The sequence below is a fragment of the Macaca mulatta genome, chromosome 14 (assembly GCF_049350105.2).
Source record: "Macaca mulatta isolate MMU2019108-1 chromosome 14, T2T-MMU8v2.0, whole genome shotgun sequence".
NCBI classification, from domain to species: Eukaryota; Metazoa; Chordata; class Mammalia; order Primates; family Cercopithecidae; genus Macaca; species Macaca mulatta.
Window position 1 is genome coordinate 112841752 of NC_133419.1, and position 23756 is coordinate 112865507.

The 23756-nt window shown below is 42.1% G+C and overlaps 1 protein-coding gene across 3 annotated transcripts; it reads left to right on the forward strand.

Annotated features, from left to right (window-relative positions):
• The first annotated feature begins 82 nt into the window (after positions 1-82).
• SDHD (succinate dehydrogenase complex subunit D) lies at positions 83-9581 on the forward strand. 3 transcript variants are annotated; one of them, XM_015115689.3, is made up of 4 exons: positions 83-161; positions 1019-1135; positions 2023-2167; positions 8588-9581. In XM_015115689.3, exons 1-4 carry the CDS (start codon positions 110-112, stop codon positions 8751-8753), a joined length of 480 nt encoding a protein of 159 aa, XP_014971175.2. In that variant the 5' UTR covers positions 83-109; the 3' UTR covers positions 8754-9581. The 3 variants fall into 3 exon arrangements, with proteins under 3 accessions (XP_014971175.2, XP_014971177.2, XP_077820414.1); XM_015115691.3 differs by lacking the exon at positions 2023-2167; XM_077964288.1 differs by lacking the exon at positions 1019-1135.
• Positions 9582-23756: the final 14175 nt, after the last annotated feature.

Below are 23756 nucleotides of genomic sequence, written 5' to 3' on the forward strand. Positions count from 1 at the left end.
CGGTTCTCTCAGCATTTTCCTCCTCCCTGTTTTCTTTCGTCATCGTGGGTGGGAATTGTCGCCTAAGTGCTTCCGGGTTGGTGGATGACCTTGAGCCCTCAGGAACGAGATGGCGGTTGTCTGGAGGCTGAGTGCCCTTTGCGGTGCCCAAGGAGGCCGAGGTGAGGGGTCTTCGCACCCTGAGGTGCTTAGCACAGCCTCCAGCCAGGGAAGGGGATGAAAGTGAGGACTCATCTGCCGGGTGGGAGGTCTCTTGAGGAGAAGAAAATCCCGAAATCACAGCAATGACCACTATAGTTACTTGCTGTGAGCTGAGTTGACGGAATAATCAGGAAGAGCGCTCGCTCTGGAAGTTGCAGTCCTGATGAGGCTAATCCACATAGGAGTTCTGTTTTCTCCCCGTTTACTGTCCCTAGAATGCTCCCCACTGGCTCCCACCCTGAATCGGGAAAGAGGGTTAGGCGCTTGCCCGTTTCTTCTGGAGTTGTTATGTTTGGGTGTGGGAGTGGACGAGGGGATCAGTTCGAAAATCATTTAACCTGGGTATTTGTTCTACCGCAGGCACTGTAGTAATGCTAGGATACAAATGTAAAGGAAAACGTAGTTCCCGCCCTCAAAGAACTTTCACTCTGATGAGGAAAACACTGTCGTAGTAGTCCAGGCAAGATGGGGTCCTGAACTAGGAAAGTAGCACAAAGAAAAGAAGATTGTTTCAAGAAATGTTAAAGAGATATGCCAATAGGATTTGGCGATTGAATTTAGGGGAAACGTCTCTCATGACTTCCAGATTACTGAGTTAGGTTAAAGAATGCCTGAGGTGTCATTAAATAAAGTAGGGAACATGCAGATGTTCCCTAGTCTTAACTTCAGAGTAACCCCAGTGAAATAGATGCTATCATCATTTTACAGATGAGATGTTATTCCCTATTTAGGGTTAAGTAGCTTACATATGGTCCTTTAGAAAGTTTTCAGTCCTGTTAAAGGAGGCGTTCTTATGAGCATCCTACTCTTTCCTCAGCTCTGTTGCTGCGAACCCCAGTGGTCAGACCTGCTCATATCTCAGCATTTCTTCAGGACCGACCTATCCCAGAATGGCGTGGAGTGCAGCACATTCACTTGTCACCCAGGCACCATTGTATGTTCTCTCCATTGCTACTGCTTTCTGGGCTCTAGCCATCTTTACCTTCACTAATTGTCATGCCTTGAGCAGGACTTCCTACCTGTAAGGGGGACTCTTGTGTCCAACTCTGTCAAATGAAGACCTAGTTTACACCTTTGGGCAGACTAGTGCCATTATGGTTGAATGATGCCATTTATAATCATAGAAGACCTTCTAGCCTAAGTCTTTAAAATTTTTTTCTTTTTTTTTTTGAGACAGAGTCTCGCTGTGTTGTGCAGGCTGGAGTGCAGTGGCATGATCTTGGCTCACTGCAACCTCCGCCTTCTGAGTTCAAGCGATTCTTCTGCCGCTGCGTCCCGAGTAGCTGGGATTACAGGTGCCCACCACCACGCCCAGCTAAGTTTTGTACTTTTAGTAGAGATGGGTTTCACCATGTTGGCCCGGCTGGTCTCAAACTCCTGACTTCCTCAAACTCCTGACCTCAGGTGATCTGCCCACCTCGGCCTCCCAAAGTGCTGGGATTGCAGTTGTGAGCCACCCACTCCCGGCCCACTAACTTACATTCATAAGGTAATTTGTTCACTTCACTGAACCAAGACGGCCTTAATTCTGTAGCAATAGAGCAATTCTGTATTTTATCCATCTTCTTGGATCTGTCTTCTAATCAATATGTAGGCATTGTGATACCCTTTTGCTAAAATACTTCAAAAAACAGAGATAAAGACTTCAAAAAACAAAGATAGCTTCTCTCTTAACTACTATTTTAATATTTTACTTCCTTTGTACTCAGAGTTATATCCTATATGTATACGGTCTGTCAGTTTGGGTTACTGTGTGGCATATGTTGAACATGAAAGATGTGTTTCTCACATCGACTTTTATGAATCTGGTCCTTTCTGTAGCTGGTTCCAAGGCTGCGTCTCTCCACTGGACTAGCGAGAGGGTTGTCAGTGTTTTGCTCCTGGGTCTGCTTCCGGCTGCTTATTTGAATCCTTGCTCTGCGATGGACTATTCCCTGGCTGCAGCCCTCACTCTTCATGGTCACTGGCAAGTATAGCAATTCCAAGTATAGTTGTCTGCTCAGTTTGTTTGCTGTGAGCTTGTCTTATGTATTATATATGAGAGAGAAGTTAATTGAAATGCTCTAAATTTGTTGAAAACTTTAAAATATATATAAAATATGTATATGCCTAGATTTATATATCCACCTGCCTATTTAATGTCTTTCAATTCGATTTCCATATCTAATAACATTTTGAATGTAGCTTGTCAAACTGAGTTTCTGATCTCCCCTAATCTGTTCCTCCTGCACTCTTGTCCATCTGAATTAATGGCATTTCCAGTTTTCTGTTTGTTCAAGTCTAAACCTGGTAAGCTTCAAACTTGGTCATTATCCTTGACTCTAGTACTAGTCTCCTAACTGGTCCCCATTTGTGTCCATTCCCAACACAGCAGACCCAGTGATCCTGTTAAAATGTTAAGTCAGAATAAGACATTCCTCTTCTCAAAACCCTATTTTTTCTGTTCATGTTATTCAAAGTCAGAATTCTTAGAGTTGTCTGCGGACTCTACATGATTGAACCTCCCTGTTTCTTCCCTCAGTTTTAGCTGCGCTCTCTCTCTCATTCACACGGGCTTCCTTGAGATTCCTTGAACATGCCAGGGACATTCTAGGTCTCAGGGCTTCTCTTACTGCTTCTGCCTGAAACTCTTTTTCTAGCTATACACTTGGCTTGTTCCTTCATCTCCTTCAGGTCCTGAATGTCATTCTCTCAACAAAGCCTTCCCTAACCACTTATTCAAAATTGCAGTTTCTGTCCTACCATTCCTTATCTCTCTTGCTTGTTTTATTTTTCTCAATAGCACTTACTACCTTCTAATATACTACATCATCTGTTTATTATTTTGTATAGTAATTGCTTCTTTGCATTTTGTTTTATCACCCAAATGTATGTCCCTAAATAGTATAGTTTATTCTTGCCTCTTAAAAAAAAAGATACATGTGGGTGGGTTATTTTGTTGTTTTTACTGTGTGTGTTTGCTGTTGTGCCTCTAGAACACAGAACTACTGTCTGGTACCTGACATATAGCACTCAGTAAATACTTGCTGAATGAATGAGTATACAGCGTCTGTTTGTTTATTTATTTATTTATTTTTGAGACAAAGTCTCGCTCTGTCACCCAGGCTGGAGTGCAGTGGCATGATCTCGGCTCACCACAACCTCCGTCTCCCAGGTTCAAGCGATTCTCCCTGCCTCAGCCTCCCAAGTAGCTGGGATTACAGGCGCGTGCCACCAGACCCAGCTAATTTTTTTGTATTTTTAGTAGAGATGGGGTTTCGCCATGTTGGCCAGGCTGGTCTGGAACGCCTGACCTCAGGTGATCTACCTGCCTCGTCCTCCCAAAGTGCTTGGATTACAGGCATGAGCCACCGAGCCCAGCCTATTTATTTATTTATTTTTGAGACAGGGTCTCCCTTTGTCATCCAGGCTGCAGTGCAGTGGCATGATCTCGGCTTACTGCAACCTCTTCCTCCTGGTTCAAGTGATTCTCCTGCCACAGCCTCCTGAATAGCTGGGATTACAGGCACACACTACCACACCCAGCTAATTTTTGTATTTTTAGTAGAAATGGGGTTTTGCCATGTTGGCCAGGCTCGTCTTGAATTCCTGACCTCAAGTAATCCACCTGCTTCAGCCTCCTAAAGTGTTGAGATTACAGGTGTGAGCCACCACGTCTGGCCCAGCTTTTGTTTATTTTATCTGGTATAGTTTGTATGACTTTTTGTGTTATTGAACCTTCTAAAATGAGGGTAAACAACTCAAGGTTGGGTTCCTTGAGTTGTTCTTTTTAAGTTTTGCAGGAACAATATGTTGTCATTGTGGGGAGTATGGAGGCGCTTTCAGATTGTTGAAAGTACTGGAAGTACTTTGGAGAGTGTCTTAACCAACTCTTTTATTTTACAAATGTGGCAACTAAGACCCAGGGAGGTTAAGTGACTTGTCAGAATCATTTTCTTTTTTTTTTTTTTTTTTGAGACGGAGTCTTGCTCTGTTGCCCAGGCTGGAGTGCAGTGGCCGGATCTCAGCTCACTGCAAGCTCTGCCTCCTGGGTTTACGCCATTCTCCTGCCTCAGCCTCCCAAGTAGCTGGGACTACAGGCGCCTGCCACCTCGCCTAGCTAGTTTTTTGTATTTTTTTAGTAGAGACGGGGTTTCACCGTGTTAGCCAGGATGGTCTCGATCTCCTGACCTCGTGATCCGCCCATCTTGGCCTTCCAAAGTGCTGGGATTACAGGCTTGAGCCACTGCGCCAGGCCTAGAATCATTTTCTAGCTAGTGTTAAAGGTTTTTTTTTTTTTTTTTTTTTTTTTTTTTTGAGACAGAGTCTCACACTCACCCAGGCTGGAGTGCAGTGGTGCGATCTTGGCTCACTGCAACCTCTGCCTCCTGGGTTCAAGCAATTCTCATGCCTCAGCCTCCCAAGTAGCTGGGATTACAGGCACGTACCAACACACCTAGCTCGGTTTTGTATTTTTGGTCGAGACGGTTTCACCATGTTGGCCAGACTGGTCTTGGACTCCTGACCTCAAGTGATCCTCCCACCTTGACTTCCCAAAGTGCTGGGATTATAGGCATGAACTGCTGTGCGCAGCCTAAAGGGGTTTTAATTATCTAGTTTTGTAGGACTAGTTAGGAGAATTTGTTGTTGATGTTGTTTTTTAACCACATAGACCTTTCCAAATAAAAGATGCCAGTTGCATATGAAATATTAGATCACAAGTATAGTAAGTAATATTTCTCTAACATGTGATCCATCTTGAAGGAGCTGTCTATAATTGTGCTCCACCTCCTCAACACTGAGTCTCTTTTAACCTGTATTAATTAGGGTCTTATCCCAACTATGTAACATAGGTTATTCTTACCAAGGGCACTGAAGGCCTTCATCTTTCCAAATCCGGTTGTCTATTCTCTGTCCTCCACTTGCTTGAAGTCTCAGCAGCCTTCAACTCAATTAATTCTCCCCGTAAGTCACTTTTCTTTGGCTTTCCAGATGCATAGAAGTCTCCTCTGCCAGATCCTTCTCCTCGTCTGACCTCGAGATGACAAAATCTTCAGGGCTGAGTCATGGCCTTCTTAATTTCTCCATCTGTACCCTCTTTCTAGGTGAGCTCAGATCTGACCTGTTTTTCTGAGCTGCAGACTTATTTATCTCATTGTCTAATTGACATCCACTTGGATGTCTGATAGTTATCCCAGATCTAACATTGGCCAAATCACTCTTTTTTTCCCCCAAATCTCCCTTGATTTCTCCTTTAAAGCCCCCTTCTCAGTTAAAGCTATGCTCAAGCTAAAATTCTTAGGAGTCATTCTACATACTTCTTTTTGTTCTTACCCCACATCTATTCCCTAAGTTCTGTTCTTTCTTTAAAAAATAGTCTGAATCGGCCAGGTGCGGTGGCTCATGCCTGTAATCCTGGCACTTTGGGAGGCCAAGGCGGGTGGATCACACGAGGTCAGGAATTCGAGACCAGCCTGGCCAGTATGGTGAAACCCTGTCTCTACTAATAATACAAAAATTAAGCTGGGCGTGGTGGCACCTGCCTTGTAGTCCCAGCTACTCGGGAGACTGAGGCAGAAGAATCACTGGAACCCAGGAGGCGGAGGTTGCAGTGAGCCGAAATTGCGCCACTGCATTCCAGCCTGGGCAACAGAGTGAGACTCTGTCTCAAAAAAACAAAAAAACAAAACTCTGAATCAGGGTGCGGGGGAAGGGGATGGAGAGCATTAGGATAAATACCTATTGCATGCAGAGCTTAAAACCTAGATGACACGTTGATAGGTGCAGCAAACCACCATGGCACATGTGTACCTGTGTAACAAACCTGCACGTTCAGCACATGTATCCAAGAACTTAAAGTAAAAGGGAAAAAAAAAAGAAAATAGACATTATTACAAAAAAAAAAATAGTCTGAATTGTCACTTTACACCCTGTCACCAGCCTAGGTTAAGCCAACAGTCTCACCTAGGCTACTTCAGTTGCCTTCTAACTAGTTTCCTGTTCACCTGTTACTCTGGTCCCCCACCCACACTGTTTATTCATCATACTACAGCAATAGTGACCTTTTAAAACGTAAAATTATATTCCTCCAAAGTAGATATACAGATGGCCAATAAGCACATGAGAAATTGCTCAGCATCATTTGTCATTAGAGAAATGCAAATCAAAACCACAATGAGATACCACCTCACACCCCATTAGTATGGCTGTAATAAAAGATGGACAGTTGTAAGTGGTGCTGAGGACTTGGAAAATTGGAACCCTCATGGTTCTGTTGGGAATATAAAACGTTTCAGTCACTTTGGAAAACATTCTGGCAGTTACAACACAAAGTTAACCTTAGAGTTACCATAGACTTGGCAATCTACTTTTAGGTGTATACCCAAGAGAATTGAAAACGTGTCCACACAAAGAACTTGTATAGGAATGTTCAGAGCAGCATTATTTATAATAGCCAAAGAGTGGAAACAATCCAAATGTCTGTTAGTGGATGAATAGCTAAACAAAATATGGTGTATTCATACAATAGAATATTATTCAGCCATACAAAGGAATGATGTATTGATAAATGCTATGACATGGATGAACATTGAAAATATTATGCTAAGTTGACACAAAGGCCATATATTGTATGGCTTTTTCTTTTTTTTTTTTTTTTTGAGATGGAGTTTTCCTCTTATCATTCAGGCTGGAGTGCAATGGTGTGATCTTGGCTTGGCACGAACCTGCAGTCTCGGTTCACCGCAACCTCTGCCTCTCAGGTTTAAGTGATTCTTCTGCCTCAGCCTCCCAGGTAGCTGGGGTTACAGGCATGCGCCACCACGCCCGGCTAATTTCGTATTTTTTTGTAGAGACAGGGTTTCTCCTTGTTGGTCATGCTGGTCTCGAACTCCCAACCTCAGGTGATCCGCCTGCCTCACCCTCCCAAAGTGCTGGGATTACAGGTGTGAGCCACCACGCCCAGCCGTGTATGGGTTCTTTTACATGAAATGTCCAGAATAGGCAAATCCATAGAGACAGAAAGTAAATTTGTAGTTGGGCAGTGGGCTAATAGGTAGAGGGTTTCTTTTTGGGGTAATGAGAATGTTCTGAAATTAAATAATGATGATTGCACAACTCAATATACTAAAAAACCACTGGATTGTATACTAAAAAGGGTGAATTTTTTATGGCATTTGACTTAGATTTCAATAAAACTGTTACAGAAATGGTAAAATTAGGTCACTCCTTACCTACGTCACTCCTTGCTTAAAACATATCAGTGGTTTCCTATTATATTTCATATAAAATTCAGATTCCTTATCATGACCTTCAAGACCCTATGCAACTGGCCTCTGCCTTCCTCTGATCTCTGCTTCACCCGTGTGCTCCAGCCACACAAATCTTACTATTCATTAGAGATGCCACTTTTGTTTGGGTGTTCTCATTCATGCCTTCCTTTCTAAAGTGTTTCTTCATAGCATATATATGTTTATTTTTTCCTTCTCTTTCACTAGCAAATTCCATAAAGGCAGGGATGCTATCTCACTTACTATACTCCCAACATTTATGACAGATTCTGGCACATAATATCTACTTAATAAATTCTTTTTGAATTAATTAAAAATACTGTAGGGTTTTAGTTATTTTTAGTTATTGAGGTGAGAGGATCACTTGCAGCCAAGAGTTCAAGACCAGCCTGGGCATCATAGTAAGACCGCATCTCTAAAGAAAGAAAAAACAGACCAGGAGTGGTGGCTCATGCCTGTAATCCCAACACTTTGGGAGGCTGAGGCGGGGGAATCACAAGGTCAGGAGTTCCAGACCAGCCTGGCCAATATGGTGAAACCCTGTCTCTACTAAAAATACAAAAATTAGCTGGGCGTGGTGGTGGGTGCCTGTAGTCCCAGCTACTTGGGAGGCTGAGGCAGGAGAATCGCTTGAACCCGGGAGGCAGAGGTTGCTGTGAGCCAAGATCGTGCCACTGCACTCCAGCCTGGGCGACAGAGTGAAACTCTGTCTCAAAAAATAAATAAATAAATAAATAACAATTAGCCGGGCATGGAGTCCCAGCTACTTGGCAGGCTGAGGCGGGAGGATCACTTGAGCTCAGGAGTTCGAGGCTGTAGTGAGCTATGATCAGGCCACTGCACTCTAGCATGGGCAACAGAGTAAGACTTTGTCTCTAAAAAAAAGATTCACTAGAAATAGACTTACTGACATACACACACAAAAGGCTATACAGAATCCCCTAAAGAAGCAAACAGTGCACTGGAGTGGCAGATGGATGGCAGTGACAGTGGAGTGGCAAATGGAGACGTTGCATTTGAACTTGACAGATTGTTTTTTTGCAGCCAAGTTATCTGTGTAGTCTCCTAATTTCACTGTGATTTTTCATTGATGTTACGATTTTTTTCTTTTTCTTTAGGGGCCTTGGACAAGTTGTTACTGACTATGTTCATGGGGATGCCTCGCAGAAAGCTGCCAAGGCAGGGCTTTTGGCACTTTCAGCTTTAACCTTTGCTGGGCTTTGCTATTTCAACTATCACGACGTGGGCATCTGCAAAGCTGTTGCCATGCTGTGGAAGCTCTGACCTTTTTGACTTCATACTTTGAAGAATTGATGTATGCCTCTTTGCCTCTGCTTTGTCATGCCATTCAGCTCACAATAAGGAAGAAATAACAGATAAGTCCATTTGTGGACAGCCTTTTTCTCTTAATAATCTTAATCTTAAGATTATTTTCAGAATTTAATCTTTGAGGAAAAGGTTTAAGGAATTGTGTCTAAGAAATTGTGACACTGAGTTCTGTATTCTGGTGAGTTAATGGGGTTGCCTCCCAGCTTCTCATAAGACTCACAGTATAACTAAACATGATATATGAGCTTTTGCCTTTTAATTTATCAATCTCTTGAAGATAATCCAGCTTTATTACTATTAGTATATGATCAAACTTCCATATTTGCCCTGGCAATAATGGACAAAGGGAAATACTCTTAATTCATGAATAAAAACTTTGCAGAAAATTAGACAGTGTTTAATTTTTGAAAACTTCCCTCTCTAGTCAGTAGATACCACCTACTGATGGTTACGTATACTAGGGAAATCTTAAAATTAGGAAATGCTGACATCTCACATTATAAATTTCTAAATCCTAGGAAGAAATGCTTGGAGTGCTTCTGAATATAGAGGAGTTCCATTTTAGGGCAAGTTTCCTCTTGTAGATGTATCAAAATATTTCCAATTCTAAAATGAGATTTAATTCTCAAATGTGTTCTACTTGTTCTAAAACAAATATAAAACTCTTAAGTAATAAATTGTTATTTTCGCACAATGGGAATCTCTAATGTGAAAATGTATTCTATGAAGATAATTTTTTTTAAAATAAAATGTTGTATAATAAAAATGTCTTCTCCGCTTTTATAAGTTAGCTATCAGTAGTTTTATTCATTAGAATTTGGTGTCTGTTGCATCCACAGCATGATTACAAAATTGTGTGTTTAAATTTCCTTCTGGGTAGCTTAGCAGTTAGGTAAATCAGACACAAAGTACTGGAAAATAAAAAGGACTTACATGTAATAGGCAGAAATATACCAAGTATAAGTAGTTTGGTATAAATAGAGTATAAGATTTAGTATTTAAGTAGGAATAAGAACTATGTCCAGATTATGGTGTTCTGTGAGTACCAGCCTTTGGAATTCAGATTATATTCTATGTGTATTTAGTCTGGTCTAAGAGTTGAGTGTAAGGCATGATGCTTTCTTCTAGCAATATGGAGTAACTGGGACTGAGCACATTTCACTCACCAAGGACCTTAATGGGAAGCTGAGGCAAAGGAAGCGTATGTGTTCATGAATGTGTACTAGGGGTTAAAGACATGCTCTCCTTAATGTGCCTGTGGTCTTGTAGGAGACTCAAGTGAGTGTGCATTAGGGTGTAGGAAGAGGTGATTAATTCTGTTTTGGGGTGGGTAAAAGGTTTCAAAAGGGGGTGATGCCTGAATAGCAGTGGCACACCAACAGATGGTGGTGGGACCAGTCCACCCTGGTGGGAGAGAATATGTAAACAATATTGACATTGTTTAGAATTACTGGTGCTTGATGATGAGAAAAAACAAATTAACTAAAAGTCAATTTTATTGTTTTAAAATTCTTTCTAGACAATGGATCCCCTCCCTACCTTGTAGTGTCATTCCTTCCCCCACCCCCGCCAGCCCTCAGTATACCGCTGCTGTAGAGTGGAGTGATGAAATGGAATCTTCCATAAAGTCAAAATGGGGATGGCAGTGACTCTGGATAATATGGGAATCCTGTAGCTATCTCCAATACCATCAGATCTAATACCATCAGATCCTAGATATAGAAGGCTATCTAGTACTAATAAGCTTCATTAGATGGTGAAGGGAGAAGTTGGAGTGGAGGCTGGTTCGGCACTGCCTGCCCCATGTCCCAGCTGGTTTGGTCATTAGGATGGAGCTGAGCTGCCTTTGGGAAACCAGTAGGTTGCTATGAGCTGCTGGAAAATGAGGCAAGATTCCAGAATCTTGTGGCTCATGCCTGTAATCCCAGCACTTTGGAAGGCTGAGGCAGTAGGATTGCTTGAGGCCAGGAGTTTAAAACCAGCATGGGCAATATAGCAAGATCCTATCTCTACAAAAATACAATAAGACAAAAAAAAGATTAGCCAGGCATTAGCAGTGGCATGTGCCTGTAGTTCTAGCTACTTGGGAGGCCGAGGTGGGAGAACTGTTTGAGCCCAGGAGTTTGAGGTTACAATGAGCTATGATCACACCACTGTACTCCAGCTTAGGTGACAGTGAGACCTTGTCTCTTAAAAAAAAAAAAAAAAAAAAAAAAAAAAAAAAAGGTCAAGGGCTAACAGCAATAGCAGTTTCTGATGGTAAGCAGGACATGATCAGAACTGTGCTTTAGAAATAATTTAGGTGTGGGTTAATAAGCTAGAGGCAGAAGGACATGTGAGGGGATAGAGAAAGAATAAAGGGCCTGAACTTTGAGAGTAGCAGTGGAGGTAGGAGTCAATCTCCAAAGGTATTGTAGAAGTCAAAAACATTCATTCATTTGGTAGATACTAAGTACCTCATGTTATCAGCACTGTGCCAGGTACTGTGGATAAAGATAAAATTTTACCTGTCTTTGAAGGGAATTCATAGTCTAATTGGGGCAACAGTAGAATGACTGCAATACGGTGTAGTAAGTGCAGTAATGGTGAAGTACATCATGTGCTGTGATGTAACAAAGGGTGCAGTAAGGATTTGCCTGCAAGTTTCCTGGAAGAGAAGATTTGTAACCTGGGTTTTGAAGATAAGGAGCTGACAGTGGCCAGGAAAGCTGGGGTGAGGTGTAGGGTTGACTGGAGGATGGCAGATCAAGCAAAGGATGATACGTAATTTGGTATGACCCAGCAGAGGGAGGGACTGATTGTAGAGGATCTTGTATGCCATCATAAGTAATTGAAACTTTATTTTTATTTTTATTTTTTATTTTTTGAGACAGGGTCTGGCTCTGTGGCCCAGGCTGGAATGTAGTGGCGTGATCTTGGCTCACTGCAACCTCTGTCTCCTGTACTCAAGACATCCTTCCACCTCAGCCTCTTGAGTAGCTGGAACTACAGGCACATGCCACCATCCCTGGCTAATTTTTATGTTTTTTGTAGAGATGGGGGTCTTGCTCTGTTGCCCAGGCTGGTCTCGAACTCCTGGCCTCAAGTGATTCACCCACCTCGGCCTCCCAAAGGGCTGGGATTTCAGGCATGAGCCACTGTGCCAGGCCTGAGACTTTATCTTGACAGCAATAAGGCGTCACTGAAGACTTAATTATGCAAACAGCATGATCCGATTTTTATTTTAAATAGGTTTTGCTGACAGCTATATAAAGAATGGATTTGCGGGAGGTAAGCATGGAAACAGATTATTTTAGTGACCCAGAAAAGAAATAATGAATTGTGAAGGCAATTGTAGGTAGAATGAAGGAGAGAACAAATGTAAGAGATATTTAGAACTTAGAATCAATGAAAGTTATACTAAGATGTGAAAGTCTGAGGGAGAAAGGAGCCTTTGCTCAATTTTTTGTTGTAAATAGGTGGATGGGAAGTAGTGCCATTAAAGAAAAATGTTGAAGGAAAATTAGATACAGTAGTGGAATCAGTAACTACTGAAGTTTTGGATTTGTGAGACAGCTAGGAAGAGATAGAATTTGTAGACTTCTATTTTTTTGGCAATATGGCAGACTCAATTTTAGAAAGTATTTACTTTCTAAAATTATATATAATAATATAATATGAAGCCTATTAGAATGTTAAATAAGAACATCTTTAAAAATATTTCATTTATTTATTTGGGACGGAGTTTCGCTCTTGTTGCCCAGGCTGGAGTGCAATGGTGTGATCTCGGCTCACTGTAACCTCCGCTTCCCGGGTTCAAGCGGTTCTCCTACCTCAGCCTCCCAAGTAGCTGGGATTACAGGTGCCCACAACCACACCCAGCTAATTTTTGTATTTTTAGTAGAGATGGGATTTCAGCTATGTTGGCCAGGCTGGTCTCAAACTCCCAACCTCAGGTGATCCGCCCACCGTGGCCTCCCAAAGTGCTGGGATTAGAGGCCACCACACCCAGCCAAAATGTATTATTTAGTTTGCAAAAAGAAATCCTCTGGAGCCTTACTAAAGTAAGTCTACAGTTAAGGAGGTAAGCAAGGGCTTAGGGTATCAGTTACCCCAAGAGCATCTACTAAGCCCAGGTGACCCAGAGTTCTAGTCGTCGTCTTCTTCTTAATATACATATATTTTTTTGAGACAGAGTCTCGCTCTGTCGCCCAGGGTGGGGTGCAATGGTGCGATCTCGGCTCAATGCAACCTCTGCCTCCCAGGTTCACGCCATTCTCCCACCTCAGCCTCTGGAGTAGCTGGTACTACAGGCGCCCGCCACCATGCCCGGCTAATTTTGTTTTTGTATTTTTAGTAGAGATGGGGTTTCACCATGTTGGCCAGGATGGTCTTGACCTCCTGACCTCATGATCTGCCCGCCTTGGCCTCCCAAAGTGCTGGGATTACAGGCATGAGCCACTGTGCCCAGCACTTATTATTATTCTTATTATTTTGAGACAGAATCACACTCTATTGTCCAGGTTGGAGTGCAGTGGCATGATCAAACTCACTGCAGCCTTGATCTCCTGTACTCAAGTGATCCACCTCAGCCTCCTGAGAGTAGCTGGGATTACAGACTTGTACCACCATGCCTGGCTAATTTTTTTGATTTTTAGTAGAGATGAGGTCTCACTGTGTTGCCCAGGCTGGTCTCAAACTCCTGAGCTCAAGTAATCCACCTGCCTTTGCCTCCCAAAGTGCTTGCATTATATGCCTGACCCACTGTGCCCAGCCGGATTCTAGTTTTAAGAAGGTGGCACATAGGCCAGGAGCAAAGCTTTGGGCTCAAACCAGGGAGTTAGAATGAAGATTCCCCTAAACCAGGAACCATAAAGAGTTTTACTCTCAGAGAAAGGGTGAATTAGAAAAAATGATATTTTGCCGGGTGCAGTGGCTCACACCTGTAAATCCCAGCATTTCGGGAGGCCGAGGTGGGCGGATCACCTGAGGTCGGGAGTTTGAGACCATCCTGACCAACATAGAGAAAGCCCGTCTCTACTAAAAAAAAGAAAAAAAGAAAAAAGAAAAAAATTAGCCAGGCGTGGTGGGTGCCTGTAGTCCCAGCTACTCAGGAGGCTGAGGCAGGAGAATCGCTCGAACCTGGGAGGCAGAGGTTGCACCATTGCACTCCAGCCTGGGCAACAAGAGTGAAACTCCATACCCCGCAAAAAGAAAAACTGATATTTACCTGAAAAAGGAGAGAGCAGAGCAGTGTGTGTATCTTGCCTTGGCTCAGGTTGGAGGAAAGAGTCTCTTCTGAGAATATGTGGCTAAAAGCCAGTCCTCATGCCAGTTTGGAGTCTGAGTTCAAGTTATCTGCATATCTAAAAAGGTTATATGCTGCAAATTTAACTTTGACCTAGGTTTGTAGGTCATGGAAGTCAGCACAAATCCTCACCAGAGAGAGAATGGTTACCCCAACACACGCTTCAAAAATCCCCATGAAGTTCCAGTGAACGTGAACTGTCAGCAAAAATCACAGCATAGGAACGTCCTGAACAAGAGTCAGCACAAACAAACAGAACCATACCCACAAAGAATTCAGACCTGGGAATTTTCAGATACACATTATAAACATAAGATGATATATAAGTCTAAATATAAGTCCGTTTTCTGATCAGAGATCAGAAAGTCTTTGGAGAGAGTGGTATACACTTGATGTTATCGCCTCAATCCATAGAATCTTAGAAATTAGATATCTACTTAGGAGAGTTTTCTCCTCTGGACACCTGATAATGAGTGTCAGTGGGGCTGAATGTTCAGTTTCTGAGGCCTAAGCACCACTGTGAAGCATGTATCCATGGCTGTGGGCCTAGAGCTTCAGAACTGTGTCTATGAGCTTAAAATACCCCAAATGGTCATTTCCAACGTGGTTCTAAGTCTAACTTTCATCAGTGTCTCTTTTTAAACTAGTCTTCCAGGCCAGGTGCGGTGGCTCATGCCTGTAATCCCAGAACGTTGGGAGGCCAAGGTAGGCAGAACACTTGAGGTCAGGAATTCGAGACCAGCCTGGCCAATATGGTGAAACCCTGTCTCTACCAAAAAATACAAAAATTAGCCCGGTGTGGTGGCATGCGCCTGTGTAGGCCTAGCTACTTGGGAGACTGACATGGGACAATTGCTTGAACCCAGGAAGCGGAGGTTGCAGTGAGTTGAGATTGAGCCACTACACTCCAGCTTGGGTGACAGAGACAGACCCTGTCTCAAAAATATAAATATAGGGCCTGGCGCAGTGACTCACACCTGTAATCCCAGCACTTTGGGAAGCCGAGATGGGCATATCATGAGGTCAGGAGTTCAAGACCAGCCTGGCCAATATGGTGAAATCCTGTCTCTACTAAAAATACAAAAATTAGCCGGGTGCGTTGGCACACGCCTGTAGTCCCAGTTACTCAAGAGACTGAGGCAGGAGAATTGCTTGAATCCGGGAGGTGGAGGTTGCGGTGAGCCGAAATGCGCCACTGCACTCCAGCCTGGGCTATAGAGCAAGACTCTGTCTCAAAACAAAACAAAACAAAACAAACAAAACAACAAAAAACCAAAAAACAAACCAAAACGAAACAAAATAAAAAACAAAGAAAAAGCTCTAGTCTACCAGAAACATTATAAACTATTATTTAAAAGTTTTTTTTGTTTTTTTTTTTGAGATGGAGTCTCCAACTCCTGACCTCAGGTGATCCACCCACCTCAGCCTCCCAAAGTGCTGGGATTACAGGTGTCAGTCACTGTGCCCGACTTACATTTAGTCTTCTTGATCAAGAGTATTTCTCTATCTGTTTTAGGGTTCTTTTATTTTTTTCTAAATGGTTTTATCATTTTTCTCTGAGTGACTCTTTTATTACTAAATTAGGTTATTTCCAATATGATCTTTCTATTATAAATGGGATTTTAAAAATTATGTTTTCTAACTTATATCACTTATATATTGAAGTAAAATTATTTTTTTTGGTTGTATGTAATATTTTGCAATTTTGCAGAATTTACTTCTTTGTTGATAAATCTTTAGTCTCAAAAACTTTTATTATATACAATCCAGGTATGGTAGCTCATGCTTGTAATCCTAGCACTTTATATATATATATATTAGAGAGAGAGAGAGAGAGACAGAGAGAGAGAGAGAGACCTAGACCACAAGGGAAGATTTGGATAAATTAGTCCTGAAGTATCTCTTTCTTTCCACTAGGGGGAGAAGATTTCCTGCTTCTCATCCAGTCTCTTCTTCAACGGAGGCTGTACCCTTTTCCCCAACTCCAAAAAACGAAAAATCACACTTAAGAAAAATCACACTTACTACAGCTGATTTTTTTTTCTTTTTTTTCTTTCTTTCAATCACATGAATTTCAAAAAACTATTGGAAGAACTGTCTAATTCTCACTTCTGTGTAAAAAAAAAAAAAAAGGAAAGGGAAAAAATTTTTTTAAATCAAAAAACTATTGGGCAAAAAGTTTGGGGAAACTAACCAGAATTCAAGTGTAACCATGGTGTGATTTAGATTTAGGGGAGAGAACAGGGAAAACCTTACTAGGGCTCCATTTTTAAAAAATCACAATTCCTCATGTAGTAGATTAGCTGAGACTAACAGAAAACCAGGAAATAGAAGGAAAAGGGAGATGCAGCTTCAGCAGAGCCTAAGTACACCAAGTGAAAAATGACTAGAAACTGGGAATGAGGCTGGGACACATGCACACGACCCTGCCCTCCAGATAGAGATTTTATTTGTTTTGACTCACTGATTGAGACAGGGTCTTGCTCTGCCACCCAGGCTGGAGTGCAGTGGCACAATCATGACTCACCGTAACCTTGAACTCCTGGGTGCTGGTGATCCTCTTGACTCAGCCTCCCAAGTAGCTAGGGCTACAGGTGCACACCACCACACTGGGCTAATTTTTGTATTTTTTGTAGAAAGTGGATCTTGCTATGTTGCCCAGGCTGCAGATACAGATTTTAAAGGAAGATTCAACCATCTAGCTATCAGACAGAAAGCAGAACCAAAGGAAATCGTCACTCACTCTGCTTGGTAACAAACACTGAATGTGAATAGCTAGCACCCTGTTCAAAATTGAGCATGGAAAAAAAGAAAAATCAATGTGGGATGTATTAAAAAAAAAACATATAAAACAAGTGAAAGAAAAAAGTATACCAGAGGTTCAGAAGTTTTGCATAGGTCTAAATGATTTTTTGTGGGAGCCAGAAAAAAGTTCTAGAAAATTGTTGGGTATCTTAAGTGGAAGTGAGGTAGGCATGAGCTCTATAACAGAAGAAGATGAATGTAGGCTGAGATGGAAGATAAACTAGATGTGATGAAAGAGGAAAAAGAAAAGGAAGGGTTGAAAGGAAATGAAAAACACAGGATAAGGAGTAAAAAAGCAAAATTAATTCTGTCGAAATAAAATTAGCAAAGGAAGACAAATGTAAATAAATTTCTCAGGCCAGGCATGGTGGCTTATGCCTGTAATCCCAGCACTTTGGGAGGTCAAGGCAGGCAGATCTACTGAGGTCAGGAGTTCAAGACCAGCCTGGCCAACATGGTGAAACCCCTATCTCTACTAAAAATACAAAAAATTAGCTGGGCATGGTGGTGGGCACCCGTAATCCCAGCTACTTGGGAGGCTGGAGCAGGAGAATCACTTGAACCCGGGAGGTGGAGGTTGCAGTGAGTGGAGATCGCACGATTGCACTCCACCCTGAGCAACAGAGCAAAACTCCGTCTCAAAAAAATAAGTAAATAAAAATAATAAATAAATAAATTTCTCAGATGCAGAGGATAAAGACCAAAAAAAAAAAAAATGCTTACCAAAAGGCAAAGATGTATATTCAAAAACATTCATCAACATTGTTACTTCTGATAGAAAAGAAAATCGAATCAAGCTAAATGTGTAACTAGAGGACCAATTAAATAAATTGTGGGATATTCATATACATAAGGTAGGTTTCCTTTTGGCTACAAGCAGAAGAATACACACCCACTATCTTCCATTAAAAGAGCACTACCACAGAATCGCTCACAGAAAAAGATGTCTGGGTAGGCAGGTCCAGTTTTGATGCAGCTGTTAAGGATGTCATCTCAGACTAAGGTTCTTTCTGCCTCTCTGTTCTCATCCTCAGCATATTGGCCTGTCACTTTTAGGCTTGTCAATTTGTGGTCACAGTATGGCTGGAATGGCTTCAAGTACCACATTCTCCTTTGATTGATTCAAAGGCAGGAAGCAGGGTTACAGGTAGGGCAGTAAAAGCCTTGGTCGTCAGAACATCTTTTTCATCATTCCCTGCAGACTTCTTTTTAGAGTTCATTGATCACAGCTGGCACTTTTGGCCACCTCTCTCTGTAAAGGCTAGGGAAAAGAGTGTCTGCTGTTCTCAGTCTCTGCGTTAATAAGGGAGAAAGGGGCTGGGGATGGCCTCTGGGTGGTCAACAATATAACATGAGTACTCCATTGCTATTAAAAATTATGTACATCAATCTTTGACTGCATCTCTAATTATTTCCTGAAGATAGAGTCTTGGATAGGAATTTCTAGGTAAATCATCATGAGCCTTTAAAAAGCCCTGGTTATGTCATGCAGTTGATTTCCAGAAAGCCGATACAATTGGATATGTGTCAATATGTGTATTGACATATCTCCTGATGCCCGCACCAGTACTGAGTGAAAAACTTTGCTGAGGGTTCCTGTTTATCTGAACTTAAAAGGAGCACATGCATAGAACAAAGAGCCAGCATTTGTTAAATAGCAAAGATAAGCTCATTGAAACTAAGATAAAACAGGCCAGGCACGGTGACTCACACCTGTAATCCCAGCACTTTGGGAGGCCAAGGTGGGTGGATCACTTGAGGCCAGGAGTTTGAGACCAGCCTGGCCAACACGGTGAAACCTTGTCTCTACTAAAAATACAAAAACTATCAAGGTGTGATGGTGCACACCTGTAGTCCCAGCTGCTCATAGGCTGAGGCAGGAGAATCGCTTGAACCTGGGAGGTGGAGGTTGCAGTGAGCTGAGATTATGCCATTGCACTCCAGCCTAACCAATAGAGTGAGACTCTGTCTTTAAAAAAAAAAGAAAAAAAAAAAAAAAAAACCTAAGATAAAGTAAGAATGTTTCCTGTCCTCCCTCATTTCTGTTTAACAGAGACACTAACCATAGAATCATTGGATTTTTTAAAAATGAGGAACAAATATAGGGAAAAAATAACAATACAGCAGGATTTTTGGATGACATGATCATAATTAGACAATGCAAGTAAAAAAAAAAACAAAAACCTAAAAATCTATTAGGGGAAATAAGAGGGGAGTGGAGAAATATAAGAAATGAGATAGGCAAAATGTTGATAATTTGTTGAAACTGGATGATGAGTATTTGTGTACATTTTAAACTTTTTATAATAAAAGTTGTTTTTCCAATCTTATTGTATTGAAATATAAATAACATAAAATTTACCATCTTAGCCATTTTCAAGGGTACAATGCAATGGTATTAAATACATTTATAATGCCATATGACCATTACCATCATCCAGCTCCAGAACTCTTCTCACTGTGCAAAACTGAAATGCTGTACCCATGAAACACTAACTCCCCACTTCCTCCTCCTTCCGGCCTCTGGCAAACACCATGCTACTTTATGTTTTTATCAATTTGACTATTCCAAGTACCTTATTTAAGTGGGATCTTACAGTATTTGTCTTTATGGGACTAGCTTCTTTCACTTAGCATAATAAATATGTTCATCATGTTGTAGTGTATGTCAGAATTTCCATCTGTATCGGTCCGTTTTCACGCTGCTGATAAAGACATACCCGAGACTGGACAATTTACAAAAGAAAGAGGCTTACTGGACTTACAGCTCCACATAGCTGGGGAGGCCTCATAATCACAGTGGAAGGCAAGGAGGAGCAAGTCACATCTCACATGGATGGCAGCAGGCAAAAAGAGCTTGTGCAGGGCAACGCCCGTTTTTAAAAGCATCAGATCTCATGAAACCCATTCACTATCATGAGAACAGCAGGAGAAAGACCCTCCCCCATAATCCAATCATCTGCCACGGGGTCCTTCTCACCACACGTGGGAATCATGGGAGCTACAAGATGAGATTTGGGTGGGGACACAAAGCCAAACCATCTCACCATCTGTTTGTTTGTTCGTTTGTTTTGTTTTGTTTTTTTTGAGACGGAGTCTTGCTCTGTCACCAAGCTGGAGTGCAGTGGTGTGATCTTGGCTCACTGCAACCTCTGCCTCCTGGGTGCAAGTGATTATCCTGTCTCAGCCTCCCGAGTAGCTGGGACTACGGGCATGAGCCACCACGCCCAGCTAATTTTTGAATTTTTAGTAGAGACGGGGGTTTCACCGTGTTGGCCAGGATGGTCTTGATCTCTTGACCTCAGGTGATCCACCTGCCTTGGCCTCCCAAAGTGCTGGGATTATAGGCATGAGCCACCGCACCCAGCCTTTATTTTTATTATATGGGTTTATTCCTTCTTGTGACTTAGAAGCTTGGAGAATTCATTACTTTTTAATTTAGTTTGTTTTATCTAACAAGTTTAGTAGATCAAAATATTCTTCTGGCCAGGTCAGGGTCTAACCACTGTAGGATATCTTCAACTCAGTGTACGTTTTAACCAAAACATAGCATCTCAGCTAAACATGATCAATATGGGCCTCTATTGTATCTTTTTCCAAGGTAATATGATCCTGACAATATTCTCTGGAAAAATTTCACTCATAGGCTAACCCATATTTTTGTTTTTCCTCATTCCCACCCTCAAAGGTAATATAAATGCAAATAAAATTTAAAAGAACCTTCTGTGGAGAGGAGACATTGCCATTTTCCGTGAAGTACAGAAGCCCAAGTTTCTAAGTTAGTGGACACAGTTGGCAGAAGTATGAAGTTTTAGTTTTGAGGTTTCCTTTCTTCTCTCTCTTCACATCAATGTACTTTGGTTGTCTAAAATGTGTTGAAAGCCTTATTTTCTGTACTTTATATCTCTCACAATGTCATCTAAAAACATTAATTGGCATTACAACATTAATCTTGCTTTTACATAATTTTTAAAAATTAATTTTTTTTCTTTTGAGACAGGGTCTTGCTCTGTTGCCTAGGCTGGAATGCGATGGCACAGTCACAGCTCACTGCAGCCTCGACCTGGGGCTCAAGCCATCCTCCCACTTCAGCTTCCCCAGTACTGAGACTACAGGTGTACACCACCATGCCCGTCTAATTTTTGTATTTATTTATTTTTTTTTGTAGAGATGGAGACCATATTGTGTCGGCTGGTCTCCAACTCCTAGGCTCAAGTGATCCACCTGCCTCAGCCTCCCAAAGTGCTGGGATTACAAGCCTGAGCCACTGCGCCCAGCTGTTAATCATGCCTTAATACATGCACATCTTCCCCGTTTCCTGTGTTTGCTTTCACATGTCCACTGCTCCTACTGTGAAGATGGTACATTCATCAGTCATAGCTTAATGACACCACCTTAAAATTTGCAAATAGATTCATATACATCTTATTATTCATTCACTCATATATTAAAAAACATTTAAGTGTCTACTTTGTACCAGGCACTGCGCTGGGTCCTGGGGATACAGAGATGAAAAAGACACCAGGAGGCTGGGTGTGGTGGCTCGCGACTGGAATCCCAGTACTTTGGGAGGCCAAGGTGAGTGGATCACTTGAGGTCGGGAGTTCACAACCAGCCTGGCCAACATAGTGAAACCCATATCTACTAAATATGCAAAAACTAGCAGCGCATGGTGGTGCATGCCTGTAGTCCCAGCTACTCGGGAGGCTGAGGTAGGAGAATTGCTTGAACCCCGGGGGGCAGAGGTTGCAGTGAGCCAAGATCGCGCTTAGGTGACAGAGCAAGACGCCGTCTCAAAAACAAACAAACGAACAAAAAAAACACCAGAAGCTCACAGGCTTGATGGAGAGGCACATAAGCCAATAAAATGTGTTCAGAGCAAACTTCTGATAATGGCTTGGTTTCTAAAGAGACTTTTTTAAAAACTGGGAAGTAAGTATATTGACTAATGGACACTGGAATTGTGTTCATTTGACAGTTTTATTGTATGTGTGCATAAAAAATGAATACATTTATATTTTGGCTTATGTCCTATGTCTTAAGAGCATGACCAGGACTTAATCTCTAATATGGGTAACTGGACAAATGTAAGGTTGTGACCCTTAAATTTGAACCCCATGTGCATTCCCCCCTGGTAATCCCATCAAGGCTCAGACAAGCAGGAGAGTCTGGTCTGGTCCGTCGACTGCCCCCTTTCTCCTTCTCAACATATAGAACATCCCATTGGTCACAAATGCTGCATAAAGCAAAGATTGCAAAAGCTCAAACTTTTTTCTTTTTTGCTTGCGTTGATGTTGTAATTTACACATAGGAGCTGAACTTTTTCCTGTGCTGACTTGTAATTTTGGCATCATTCGTGGAAACGGGTTCTAATGGCATCAATGTTATTTCCTGGGCAATAAATATCTCATATAGAGAAGTGAGTCATAGACCCAGTGAAACTTATGAACCAAGATTAGTCACGCGGATAGTGGAACTGCTTAACATCAATATAACTTTCTCTTCAGGTCATTTCCCACAAAATTGGGTGGAAAAACCCACTCCTATTGCTCAATTGGGCCGTTGCAACGATGAGCTAAATCAATTGTACTCTGGCAGTACTGTAGTAATAGCTGTAGTTTAAAAAATCACGGTAGTTAATCCACTTTGTTTCAAACTCTTCTATATGCTTTAAAAGGTATGAATTGGCTGGGCACGGTGGCTCATGCTTGTAATCCCAGCACTTTGGGAGGCCGAGGTGGGCGGATCACGAGGTCAGGAGATCTAGACCATCCTGGCTAACACGGTGAAACCCCATCTCTACTAAAAATACAAAAAAAAAAAATTAGCCGGGCGTGGTGGCGGGCGCCTGTAGTCCCAGCTACTCGGAAGGCTAAGCCAGGAGAATGGGGCAGACTTACCTCCTGAGAAAGTTAACTGTGTCCACAGAGCTGTCATCTTGAGAACCCCTGACTGAACTAATAGTGAGACATGAGCTTGTTTTTTTTCAAAGGAACTCTTTAGTCTAAATGTTGCAGCAAGTGGAAAACCCCTTAGACCTTCTCGGGACATCTGTGACCCTAGCTCCTAGAGTGACTCTTCCAGGAACAACAAGTCTGATGGTGATAGGGGCATCTTTTGGCCTCAACTGGCAAACAAGCTTGAGCCTCTCTTTCCCCCTCTTCTGACGCTTAGACTCACATAGGATCCTGCATACCTAAGGGGGATGAAACGGCATGCCTTCAGGGATGAAACTGGACTCGTGTGTGGGCACTGAACATTAAAGTTTGGGAGGTGAGGGTGTGTGCAGTTGGATATTATAATTACCTGAGTAATGATTTATACACATAAGGCAAAAATAAGAAGCTTAATTCTTCCTGTTAAAAATAAAGGATGCCGGGCGTGATGGCTCACGCCTATAATCCCAGCATTTTGGGAGGCCGAGGAGGATGGATCACGAGGTCAGGAGTTCAAGACCAGCCTGGCCAAGATGGTGAAACCCCGTCTCTACTAAAAATACAAAAAGAATTAGCTGGATGTGGTGGTGGGCACCTGTAAACCCAGCTATTCGGGAGGCTGAAGCAGAGAATTGCTTGAATCTGGGAGGCGGAGGTTGTAGTGAGCCAAGATGGCGCCACTGCACTCCAGCCTGGGAGACAGAGACTCTGTCTCAATAAATAAATAAATAAATAAATACAAATAAGGGATGAGACCTGCCCTGGTCCCTTTTCTTAGAGCATTCACTTTAGAAAACATGTAAGTTCTCTTCAAAATACATAAAATCCTTGTAAAATTTAAATACGAATTTTGCGAGCTTTACAACCCAGGAACGTCTTTCTCAAGGATCCAGAAGCCATCTCTTTGGAATGTAAACATCCAGGGAAAAT